This window comes from Anomaloglossus baeobatrachus, chromosome 2, assembly GCF_048569485.1.
Source record: "Anomaloglossus baeobatrachus isolate aAnoBae1 chromosome 2, aAnoBae1.hap1, whole genome shotgun sequence".
Lineage (NCBI taxonomy): Eukaryota > Metazoa > Chordata > Amphibia > Anura > Aromobatidae > Anomaloglossus > Anomaloglossus baeobatrachus.
The window spans coordinates 744,866,348-744,878,971 of NC_134354.1; the positions used below are offsets into that span (position 1 = coordinate 744,866,348).

The 12,624-nt window shown below is 53.6% G+C and overlaps 1 protein-coding gene across 2 annotated transcripts in view; it reads right to left on the reverse strand.

Annotated features, from left to right (window-relative positions):
* The window catches only part of NPAT (nuclear protein, coactivator of histone transcription), a 127,946-nt gene that overhangs the window by 61,004 nt on the left and 54,318 nt on the right, over positions 1–12,624 (reverse strand). For both annotated transcript variants that reach the window (XM_075337437.1, XM_075337436.1), the window contains exon 11: positions 12,098–12,197. In XM_075337437.1, the coding sequence (XP_075193552.1) occupies positions 12,098–12,197 (100 nt within the window). The remainder of the gene's footprint in view (positions 1–12,097; positions 12,198–12,624) is intronic.

Below are 12,624 nucleotides of genomic sequence, written 5' to 3' on the forward strand. Positions count from 1 at the left end.
TCTTACAGGTGGGCAACCGCCGCCTGAAGGACTCGCCTACCTAGACTGGCGTCTGCCGAAGCATAGGTATGCACCTGATAGTGTTTCGTGAAAGTGTGCAGACTAGACCACGTAGCTGCCTGACACACCTGCTGAGCCGTAGCCCGGTGCCGCAATGCCCAGGACGCACCCACGGCTCTGGTAGAATGGGCTTTCAGTACCAAAGGAAGCGGAAGCCCAGAAGAACGGTAAGCTTCAAGAATCGGTTCCTTGATCCACCGAGCCAAGGTTGACTTGGAAGCCTGCGAACCCTTACGCTGGCCAGCGACAAGGACAAAGAGCGCATCTGAACGTCGCAGGGGCGCCGTGCGAGACACGTAGAACCTGAGTGCTCTCACCAGATCTAATGAGTGCAAATCCTTTTCACATTGGTGAATTGGATTAGGGCAAAATGAAGGCAAGGAGATATCCTGATTGAGATGAAAAGGAGATACCACCTTAGGGAGAAATTCCGGAACAGGACGCAGAACCACCTTATCCTGGTGAAAAACCAGGAAGGGGGCTTTGCATGACAGCGCTGCCAGCTCCGACACTCTACGGAGCGATGTTACTGCCACTAGAAATGCCACCTTCTGCGAAAGACGTGATAAAGAGACATCCCGCAGCGGCTCGAAAGGTGGCTTCTGAAGAGCCGTTAGCACCCTGTTAAGGTCCCAGCGGACGCTTATAAGGTGGGACTATGTGGCAAACTCCCTGCAGGAACGTGCGGACCTGCGGAAGCCTGGCTAGACGCTTTTGAAAAAATACGGATAGCGCCGATACTTGTCCCTTGAGAGAGCCGAGAGACAATCCCTTGTCCATTCCGGATTGGAGGAATGAAAGAAAAGTGGGTAAGGCAAAGGGCCAGGGAGTAAAACCGTTATCCGCGCACCAGGATAGGAAGATTTGCCAAGACCTGTAATAGATCTTGGCGGACGATGGCTTCCTGGCCTGTCTCATGGTGGCAATGACATCTTGAGATAACCCTGAGGATGCTAGGAGCCAGGACTCAATGGCCACACAGTCAGGTTGAGGGCCACAGAATTCAGATGGAAAAACGGCCCTTGTGACAGCAAGTCTGGGCGGTCTGGGAGCGCCCACGGTTGACCCACCGTGAGATGCCACAGATCCGGGTACCACGACCGCCTCGGCCAATCTGGGGCGACGAGAATGGCGCGACGACAGTCGGACCTGATTTTGCGCAGCACTCTGGGCAGCATCGCCAGAGGAGGAAATACATAAGGAAGTCGAAACTGCGACCAATCCTGAACAAATGCGTCCGCCGCCAGAGCTCTGTGATCTTGAGACCGGGCCATGAATGCCGGGACTTTGTTGTTGTGCCGTGACGCCATGAGATCGACGTCCGGCGTTCCCCAGCGGCGACAGATCTCTCGAAACACGTCTGGGTGAAGAGACCATTCCCCCGCGTCCATGCCCTGACAACTGAGAAAATCTGCTTCCCAGTTTTCTACGCCCGGGATGTGAACTGCGGAGATGGTGGAGACTGTGGCTTCCACCCACTGCAGAATCCGTCGGACTTCCTGGAAGGCTTGACGACTGCGAGTGCCTCCTTGGTGGTTGATGTATGCGACTGCAGTGGCGTTGTCCGACTGGATACGGATCTGCCTGCCCTCCAGCCACCGATGAAAGGCCAATAGGGCTAGATACACTGCCCTCATCTCCAGAATATTGATCTGAAGGGATGACTATCGGAGTCCAGGTTCCCTGAGCCCTGTGGTGGAGAAAAACCGCCCCCAACCCTGACAGGCTCGCGTCCGTGGTGACCACAGGCCAGGTTGGGGGTAGGAAGGATTTTCCCTGCGATAGAGAATTGGGAAGGAGCCACCACTGAAGTGACGTCTTGGTTGCAAGGGAAAGAGAGACGTTCCTGTCGAGGGAAGTCGACCTCCTGTCCCATTTGCGGAGAATGTCCCACTGGAGTGGCCGCATATGGAATTGCGCGAAGGGCACTGCCTCCATCGCTGCCACCATCTTCCCCAGGAAGTGCATGAGACGCCTCAAGGGGTGTGACTGACCCCGAAGAAGTGATTGCACCCCTGCCTGCAGAGAAAGCTGTTTGTCCAGCGGTAGCATGACTACCGCTGACTGAGTATGAAACTCCATCCCGAGGTAAGTCAGTGATTGGGTCGGTGTCAACTTGGATTTTGGGAAGTTGATGATCCACCCGAACTGCTGGAGAGTCGCCAGAGCGACGGTAAGGCTGTTTTGACACGCCATCTGAGAGGGTGCCCTGACCAGAAGATCGTCTAAGTAGGGAATCACCGAGTGGCCCTGAGAGTGTAGGACTGCCACAACAGATGCCATGACCTTGGTGAACACCCGTGGGGCTGTCGCCAGGCCGAAAGGCAATGCCACGAACTGAAGGTGTTTGTCCCCGATGGCGAAACGCAAAAAGCGTTGATGTTCGGGTGCGATCGGCACATGGAGATAAGCATCCTTGATGTCGATCGATGCTAGGAAGTCCCCTTGTGACATCGAGGCGATGACCGAGCGGAGAGATTCCATCCGAAACCGTCTGATGCTCACATGTCTGTTGAGTAGTTTGAGGTCCAGAACGGGACGGAACGAACCGTCCTTCTTTGGCACCACGAACAAGTTGGAGTAAAAGCCGCGACCATGTTCCTGGGGGGGGGAACAGGGATCACAACTCCTTCTGTCTTCAGAGCGTGCATCGGCCCGTGCAGGGGGCGGAGAGGTTCTGAAGAAACGAGTCGGGGGACGAGAGCTGAACTCTATCCTGTAACCGTGAGACAGAATGTCTCTCACCCATCGGTCTTGAACATGTGGCCACCAGGCGTCGCAAAAGCGGGAGAGCCTGCCACCGACCAAGGATGCGGTTCGGGGATGCCGAGAGTCATGAAGAGGCCGCCTTGGAGGCATTGCCTCCAGCGGGTTTTTGGGGGCGTGGGCTTAGCCCGCCACACATAGGAGTTCCTCTGGCCTTTCTCCGGCCTGTTGGACGAAGAGGATTGGGGCTTGGCGGAGGGACGAAAGGACCGAAACCTCGATTGTATTTTCCGTTGCTGAGGTCTCTTAGGTTTGGACTGGGGTAAGGAGGAGTCCTTTCCCTTGGATTCCTTAATAATCTCATCCAATCGTTCGCCAAACAATCGGTCGCCAGAAAACGGCAAACCGGTTAAGAACCTCTTGGAAGCCGAGTCGGCCTTCCATTCGCGCAGCCACATGGCCCTGCGGACTGCCACAGAATTAGCGGATGCCACCGCTGTACGGCTAGCAGAGTCTAGAACTGCGTTCATGGCGTAGGAAGAAAAAGCTGACGCCTGAGAAGTCAAAGACGCAACCTGCGGAGCAGAATTACGTGTGACCGCATTAATCTCAGCCAGCTAAGCTGAGATAGCTTGGAGTGCCCACACGGCTGCAAAAGCCGGGGCAAAAGACGCGCCCGTGGCTTCATAGATGGATTTCACCAGGAGCTCTATCTGCCTGTCAGTGGCATCCTTTAGTGATGAGCCATCTGCCACCGATACCACAGATCTAGCCGCCAATCTAGAGACTGGAGGATCCACCTTGGGACATTGAGCCCAACCCTTAACTACGTCAGAGGGGAAGGGGTAACGTGTGTCAGTAAGGCGCTTAGTAAAGCGCTTGTCCGGAACCGCTCTGGGCTTCTGGACAGCATCTCTGAAGTTAGAGTGATCGAAAAACGCACTCCGTGTACGTTTAGGGAACCGAAACTGGTGTTTCTCCTGCTGAGAAGTCGACTCTTCTACAGGCGGCGGCGGGGGAGATATATCTAACACCTGGTTGATGGACGAGATATGGTCATTTATTATGGCGTCCCCTTCAGGTGTATCAAGATTGAGAGCAATGTCAGGGTCAGAGCCCTGAGCTGCTACGTCCGCCTCGTCCTCCAGAGAGTCCTCAAGCTGGGAACCCGAGCAGCGTGAAGAAGTCGGGGAAGATTCACAGCGAGCCCGCTTAGCTGGTCTGGGACTGTGGTCCGGGCAGGAGTCCTCCACGTGAGACCTAGGGCCCCCCCTGGGAGCGCGCTGTGGCGCGGACAGAGAGGGGCCTGGAGGGGACGATCCAACAGGGCCCGGGGCCTGTGTAAGGACCGGTCTGGACTGCAAAGCTTCAAGCAGCTTGGCAGACCATTTGTCCATAGACTGAGCCATGGATTGTGAAAGTGACTCAGAGAGTTTCTCAGCAAAAACGGCAAACTCTGTCCCTGCCGCCTGGACAGGGGGAACAGGGGGGTCCTACCTGAGCCGAGGGGCCCACTAGTGACCGAGGCTCCGGCTGAGCAAGCAAAACAGGGGTCGAGCATTGCTCACAGTGAGGGTAGGTGGAACCCGCAGGTAACATAGCCGCACAAGAGGTACAGGTCGCAAAATAACCCTGTGCCTTGGCACCCTTGCTCCTTGTGGACGACATGCTGTTGTCTCCTAGGAGAGTGATCACTGAGGGTATATGGGAAAAGGTATATAGCCCGACCGAACAGAAATATATATATATATATATATATATATAGTATCTATTCCGGCACCCTAGGGGGACCAGCACCGGGTGACCGGTGTGGCTTACCGACCGCTAAAAAGCAGAGCGTGTGTCCTCCAGATTCCCTGCCTTAGGTCTCCCAGAGTTGCAGAGCTCTTTCCTGGAAATCCTCCACCGGCAGAATGACAAAAAAATGGCTGCCGGAGCTCTCTGGGGAGCAGGGAGCCGTGGGCGGCGCTAGAAAAGTGCGGGAATCTGGGGTCCCCACAGTGATCAGTGAGGGGGGAGGAAACATACAGGATGCTCCGGCCCTCACATCCGACGTCAGGTCGGCGGTCCCGCCCTTACCCCTGACAGACAGGCCCGGGGGCGGGAGTTTTGCTACTAGGCCGCAATGAAGCCGGGGACTAAATTTAAGACCGCGGCCGACAAGCAGGCGCGGTCGGCGCGGAAGTCCGCCGGTCTTCACAAATCAGCAGCTGCTGCAGCGTCCGGGATGAAAGCGCTCCATGCACAGCCCCCATGGGGACACAGAGTACCTTAGAGATGCAGGGCCCGGTCCCTGAGGATAAATAGACTCCTGTCCGGCAGATTCCCACAGGGGCTGCGGAGGGAGCACGGTTCCAGTAACTGGATGACCGGTCAGGATCCCACTTCTCCCAGAGCCGCTAAGGAATGGTGAAGGAAAACGGCATGAGGCTCCGGCCTTTGTACCCGCAATGGGTACCTCAACCTTAACAGCACCGCCGACGTAGTGGGGTGAGAAGGGAACATGCCGGGGGCCCCGTGGGGGCCCACTTTTCTTCCAACCGATATAACTAATATGAGAATGCATGAGTGGATGTGTGCCTCCTTCCACACAAAGCATAAAACTGAGGAGCCCGTGATGCACGGGAGGGTGTATAGGCAGAGGGGAGGGGTTACACTTTTAAAGTGTAATACTTTGTGTGGCCTCCGGAGGCAGAAGCTATACACCCAATTGTCTGGGTCTCCCAATGGAGCGACAAAGAAAAAATAAATGGTGGTAAGAAAAAAACTCTAAGTGTACCGAAGCTGCTGGTGCACTGAGTCCTGGGAGCTCTTCCTCCTCCCCCCGCGGAATGCTATGCAGGAGTCTGCAATCAGCCCATGTGAATCCAGTCAGGGAGGATCTCACCTCAGCTCCAATTCCTGTCAGGGAGGAATTCCTGTCAGGATCGATCTCACCTCAGCTCCAGTGTGGAGATTCTGACGCCTGCTGTGCCTGGTCACACTTGGTGCAGAGCGTGTATCAACTCAGACCTGCCAGAGGGACTGAGGAAGTTTGTCATCTGCTCTGGGCTCTGGAAAAATCGATGCCAGTCAGAACCATCGTCCAGTGAGTAACAGCCCATGTGAATCCAGTCAGGAAGGATCTCACCTCAGCTCCTGTGGAGATGGCAGTCTGATGCTTGCTGCCTGATCACGCTGGTGCAGAGTGTATATCAACTCAGAGCCTGCCAGAGGGACTGAGGAAGTTTGTCATCTGCTCTGGAAAATCGGTGCCATGAGACCCGTCGTCCAGTGAGTAACAGCCCATGATCCAGCGGCGCAGGAGGGGGTCCGGGGAGGCGACACTCCACGTTCCTGCCTGTTGATGGTTTTGGGAAATCGGTCCCCGAAGGAAACCGTCGCCCTTTAAAAACAAAAAATTCTTGCTGCAGTAGTCTGCAGAGATGTGCCTCCTATAGACACTAAGCTAAAACTGAAGTAGCCTGGCTGGGCCAGGGGGTGTATACTGCAGGGGAGGAGCTAACATCTTTTCTACTTAGTGTCCTCCTATGGATAAGCAGCATAACACCCATGGTCCTGTGTCCCCCAATGAGGCTTCAGAGAAATCGTATGATTATACAATACAATATTCGACCTTGAAGCAAGAACAAGGAGTGAACATCCCACATCTCACACCCCACATCCCAGCTGGTGAGAAAATCATGATTATAAAAACGGATTTTTGTGTACTCACCGTAAAATAGTCTTCTCTTAGCCATCATTGGGGGACACAGGACCATGGGTGTTATGCTGCTTATCCATAGGAGGACACTAAGTAGATGCAAAAGCATAGCTCCTCCTCTGCAGTATACACCCCCTGGCCGGGCCAGGCAACCTCAGTTTTAGTACACAAGCAGTAGGAGAAAAACCAGTAAAAACTTCTCAACAGAGGAACATGAGAAAAGAAGATTCATAACCAAATAAGGTACTGAGAGAACCAAGGCCCAACAGGGCAACAGGGTGGGTGCTGTGTCCCCCAATGATGGCTAAGAGAAAACGATTTTACGGTGAGTAAAAATCCGTTTTTCTCTGACGCCTCATTGGCGGACACAGGACCATGGGACGTCCTAAAGCAGTCCATGGGTGGGAAAGATAAAAACAAGACAATGCAACGCAAGGACTAGGAACCAGTCCCAGACAGCCTGGAGCGCCTACTGAGAGAGGTGCTCTACTGCAGTTTGCAGAATTTTCCTACCCAGATTTGCTTGAGCTGAAACCTGGGTATGGACTCTGTAATGCTTTGAAAACGTATGTAGGCTAGACCAGGTCGCAGCCTTACACACCTGTTCCACTAAAGCCTGATGCCGAATGGCCCACGAAGCGCCAACTGCTTGCGTGGAATGAGCTCGCAGCCCACTAGGAATGGGCTTGAGTTGCAAGCGGTAGACTTCCTGGATCGCAGAGCGAATCCAGCGAGCCAGAGTCGCCTTTGAAGCTGCCTGTCCCTTTTTAGGCCCCTCAGGAATGACGAACAAGAATCCGTTTTCCTAAAGGGGGCTGTCCTGGATATGTAATATCCGAGAGCTCTGACGAGGTCTAACGAATGCAGGGACCTTTCCATCCTATGAACTGGGTGTGGACAAAAGGAAGGCAGAACAATGTCCTCGTTCAAATGAAACGAGGTAGGAACCTTTGGAAGAAAATCCGGAAGGGGGCGCAGAACCACCTTGTCCAGGTGAAAGATCAGAAAAGGCTCGCGGCAAAAGTGCTGCCAGCTCCGAAACCCGTCTGATGGACGTAACTGCCACCAGGAATGTTACCTTCCAGGAGAGAAGAGCAAAGGAGGATTCCTTGAGAGGTTCAAAGGGAGACCTCTGGAGACCGTCCAGAACGAGATTGAGGTCCCATGGGTCCAGCGGCAGTTTGCACGGGGGCATTGGTAGAAGATTGAGAGCGCTGAGACCTGCCCTTTAAGGGAACTGAGAGCCAACCCCGCTTGCAAGCCAGACTGTAGAAAGTCGAGAATTCTGGGGATGGCCAGAGGCATAGGCTGGACGTTAGTTTCTCTGCACCATGAAAGGAAGATTTTCCATGTACGGTGATGCGGTATGAAGCAGGCGTTCGGGCGCTGATCATGGTGGAAATAACCGCGGGGGAGAATCCCGCTCTTGTTAATACCCAGGTCTCAATGGCCATGCCGTCAGCTTCAGGGCTCTGGAGTTCTGATGGGAAATGAGCCCTTGGGTCAGCAAGTCTGGGATATCTGGAAGGCGCCACGGTACGTCTGCGAGCATTTGTACTAATTCGGCGTACCAGGCGCGCCTGGGCCAGTCCGGTGCTATCAGTATCACCGGAACTCCCTCTGTCTTGATCTTCCTGATTACCCGTGGCAGCAGGGGTAGAGGTGGAAATATGTAAGGCAGGCGGAAGTGGTGCCAGGAGTAGACTAGAGCATCCGCGCCAATGGACTGCGGGTCGTGTGACCTGGCTATGAACGCGGGTACCTTTGCGTTCAACCTTGAGGCCATTAGATCCACGTCTGGTGTGCCCCAGCAAGTTCAGATGTGTAGAAACACTTCTGGGTGGAGAGACCATTCTCCGGCGGCCAGGCCTTGGCGACTTAGAAAGTCTGCTGCCCTGTTCTCTACCCCCGGTATGTGTACCGCTGATATCACTGACCCCGTCGATTTGGCCCAGCTGAGGATCTTGTGGGCCTCGAGATAAGCCGCTTCGCTGCGGGTGCCCCCCTGCCGATTGATATAGGCTACAGCTGTCGCATTGTCCGATTGGACTCGAATCTGACGACCCGCTAGCAGAGGGCAGAACGCCCTGAGCGCAAGGAAGATCACGCGGTTTTCCAGGATGTTTATGGGTAGGGAAGACTCCTGGGGCGTCCAACGTCCTTGAGCAGTGTGGTGCCAGTACACTGCTCCCCAGCCTAGGAGGCTGGCGTCCGTGGTTAGGACCAGCCAGTTCACTGGGAGAAAAGATCTCCCCTTCGATAGGGATGAGGGCCGAAGCCACCAGTGGAGTGTATACCTGACTGAAGGCGTCAGGTGAAGATGTCTGTCCAGGGAGAGGGGCTCTTGTCCCAGGCAGCTAAAAGGGCTAGCTGGAGTGGGCGGAGGTGCTGTTGAGCAAAAGGTACTGCCTCCATAGCCGCCACCATCCTGCCGAGTACCTTCATGCTGAATCGAATGGAGCGAGACGGAGGACGTAGAAGGCAGCGTACCGCTCGTTGAAGAGCGATCGCCTTGTCCAGGGGGAGGTAGATCAAGCCCCGACGGGTGTCCAGGGACAAGCCCAGGAAGGTGATGGATTGTGATGGGATCGCGAATGAGTTGTCTAGATTCACTAGCCACCCTAAGCGGGATAGTGTGTCCACAGTGATCTGTACGCTGGTTGAGCAGTCGCGGAAGGAGGGGGCCTTGATGAGGTCGTCCAAGTAAGGGAGAACGACTACTCCCCTGGCGTGAAGGACGCTCATGGAGGCCGCCATGACTTTGGGGAAGACCCTTGGTGCAGTGGCAAGGCCGAAGGGTAGAGCTACGAATTGAAAGTGGAAGTCCTGAACTGCGAAGCGGAGGAACTTTTGGTGATCTGGGGCGATGGGTATGTGCAGGTACGCGTCCTTGATGTCTACGGAAGCGAGGAATTCCCCTTCGACCATGGATGCAATAATGGACCTTAGGGAATCCATTCTGAATCTCCGTACGTGCACATGTTTGTTCAGGTGTTTGAGTTCCAGGATGGGTCGAACTGACCCATCCTTTTTGGGGACCACAAAGAGGTTGGAATAAAAACCTCTGAACTTCTCGTCGTCCGGGACAGGTATTATCAAAAAAGGGAAGGCCCGTGAGAGACTTCTTGGAGGCAGAGTCCGTTCGCCATTCTTGGAGCCAGAGAGCTCTACGAATGGCTATGGTATTTGAGGCGGCAAACGCTGCGCAGGTAAGCAGCGTCCATGGAGGCCTGCATGAGGTACTCCGCCGCAGCGGCAATTTGAGCTGTTACCTCTGTGAAGGTATGAGTGAACTGGGATTCCTCAAGCGAAGTGTTAAGGGATTCTGCCCAGACCGAGATCGCCTTTGCGACCCACACAGAGGCAAAGGAGGGCGAGAGGGAGGAACCCGCAGCCTCAAAAGCAGAGCGGGCGAGGTTCTCCACCTGTATGTCTGTCGGGTCCTTGATGGAGGAACCATCGGGCAAAGACAGGAGCGTCTTTGTGGTAAGGCGGGAGACCGGGGGGGTCGACCGAGGGCGGATCGGCCCAGCCCTTAGGGGCAGGTGAGGCAAAAGGGTACCGGGACTCCATGAGTTTTCGGTTACCGAAGCGTCTGCCAAGCTTCTCCCTTTGCTTTGTGAGGATATCCTGAAACTCTGGGTGATCAGCAAAAACCTTTTGGCGTTTTCTTGCCCTCTTAAAGGAGACCGCATGGTCAGTGGTAGTGGATGGGGGATCTTCCACATGCAGAGTTTGGTTGATTGCTGCTATAAGGGAGTCTATTGCAGTTTGATCATCTGGGGAGGCTGAAACCAAGGAATCCTCTTGGTACAAACAGCATTCTCCCTCCTCCAGCTCTTCAGAAGCCGTGGAGCGTGTGGGAGAGCCTGCCCTGTGTGCTCTCGAGGGAGAGCCCTGGGGGTCATGAGAGAGTGCTGGAGACACCCGGCCGTATGCTCTTTTCCTGATCCCTGCAACCGGTGAAGCATGTGCCCGGATTACCTCAGAAGGATCCTCCATGGGGGTACCCTCAGGCTGCGTTCCGTCCAGGGGCCCAGAAGGGTGTTGAGGACGACATTGCATAGCCAGAACCAGGTTCTGTGACAGTTTTTCCATGGATTAGGACAGAAACTGTGCCCATTCCGGTGGGCTGGGAGCCCTAGGCTCTGGGCTGACGGTTGCGGCGGGGGGTCTTGGGGGGCTATAGGGGCACAGGAACCACAGAGAGAAGAGGTGTGTTTACGTGGTAGCTCAGCGTGGCAGGCAGTGCAGGCTGAGTAATAGACTATGTGAGCCTTAGCGCTCTTAGTGCCCTTAGAATTCTGCATGTTCCTGATAGGAGTATGCCAGGAGGGGGAGCAATGGTCAGCAGAGCTACCAGTGAAGCAAGTACCTCACCAGAATCAGCCGATGGCCCTGCATCCTCAGGAAGGAGTAAGCGTCTTTTCTCCCTTTGTCTGGGAAACCAGTCAGGGGGGATCTCACCTTAAACACTGCCTGAGCCCAGGCAGTGGGAATAGCAGAGTCAGCCTGCTGTGTCTGGTCACACAGTGCAATCAATGTTCAACTCAGAGCCTGCAAACAGGGGCTGAGGAATTGTGCTTCTGCCCTGGGCTCTGGAAAATCGGTGTCTGTGGGACCCGTCGTCCAGTGAGATGCAGCCCAGGATCCAGCGTCGCAGGAGGGGGTACGTGGAGGCAGCACTCCGCGTTCCCACCCGTTGATGGTATTGGGAGATCGGTCCCAAAAGGAAACCGTCGCCCTCAAAAAATAACAAAACCTTGAAAGATGTGCCTCCTACAGACACTAAGCTAAAACTGAGGTTGCCTGGCCCGGCCAGGGGGTGTCTACTGCAGAGGAGGAGCTATGCTTTTGCATCTACTTAGTGTCCTCCTATGGATAGGCAGCATAACACCCATGGTCCATGGTCCTGTGTCCCCCCAATGAGGCGTCAGAGAAATTCTCTCAGTATATTATGAAAACCTCTTTATTCACTCTGGCTTCATTATGTCCGTTAACACCTTACTGTACACACATCTTAGAATCATATTATGGCGTCTATGCTATTGTCATATAGACACACAGATAATTATGCAACGACATCTATACTATGATTATTTACATACACAGATCATCTTATTACATCTGGACAAACGGCCTATAGCCCAGGCCTACCCTCACATCAGCAGCATACACCCATGGTCTCCTGTGATCCCCAATGAAGCGATAAAGAAAAAAAGAACCAATGCTCCAAAAAAAGAAAATCAATAATGGTAATCATACAATAAATACTGGAGGCTGGGCAGTAAGCCCAAATGGAAAATAGGTATACTCTTTAACATTGTGGGATTGCTACATGACCCTATCAATGACTACCTGTTCGTGGAGGTTGGCACCCTAAAGTGGCACAAGTGGTGCCTCCGCTCAACAAGACTGGCCCTGGTAATCCCTAATGGCCCCAAACAGTCTAGACATCAAGGAAAACTATCTAGTAGCTGTACAACCAGACCTAAACAGTCTGTAATAATTAAATTGAAAAGACAATCCTTTTTACATAGGCTTAAAAATTAGAAGCAGGTGTAGAGCCATCAAAACATGCTGTACTTATGGCACCATGTGTGTCAAATGTAAACTATGAATACTTACCACATGCAAATAAATCATACAGCTCCTGGAAGTCGGGGTCCAATTCTGTTTGGGTTAAGATATCGTGGATTGCCTCCTCAGACATGTGTATCTCCCCTCCCTGTAAGAGCAGACACTCCATTTAGACACAATTTCACTGAACTCTAAATATACACGACAGCGTCGCAATCAGAGCATTTTTGCTGCCAACACTCTGGATTTTGGTGCAAAAACATCTGCTGCAAATACTAAACATGAGCACAGACTCATGACAATTTTGTTAATACATGTTATTCAATAAAATGACCTGCTGCAGACAGGTTACAGGCACTCTAAAAAGGAGGGGGAAAAAATCTCCACTAATTTCCACATTGGGAGTAGAGTGGGGGAGATGATGTCACAGTTACACATCTGATGGGCCGTGTGTGCGAATGGCTGATACTGTGCACGTTAGCAAACGACAGCTGGACAATACCTGGCTCTCCGGCAATGGACACGGCATATGCCTGTAGATGAGATGTCACCGGCCCCATTCACCTCCCACTACG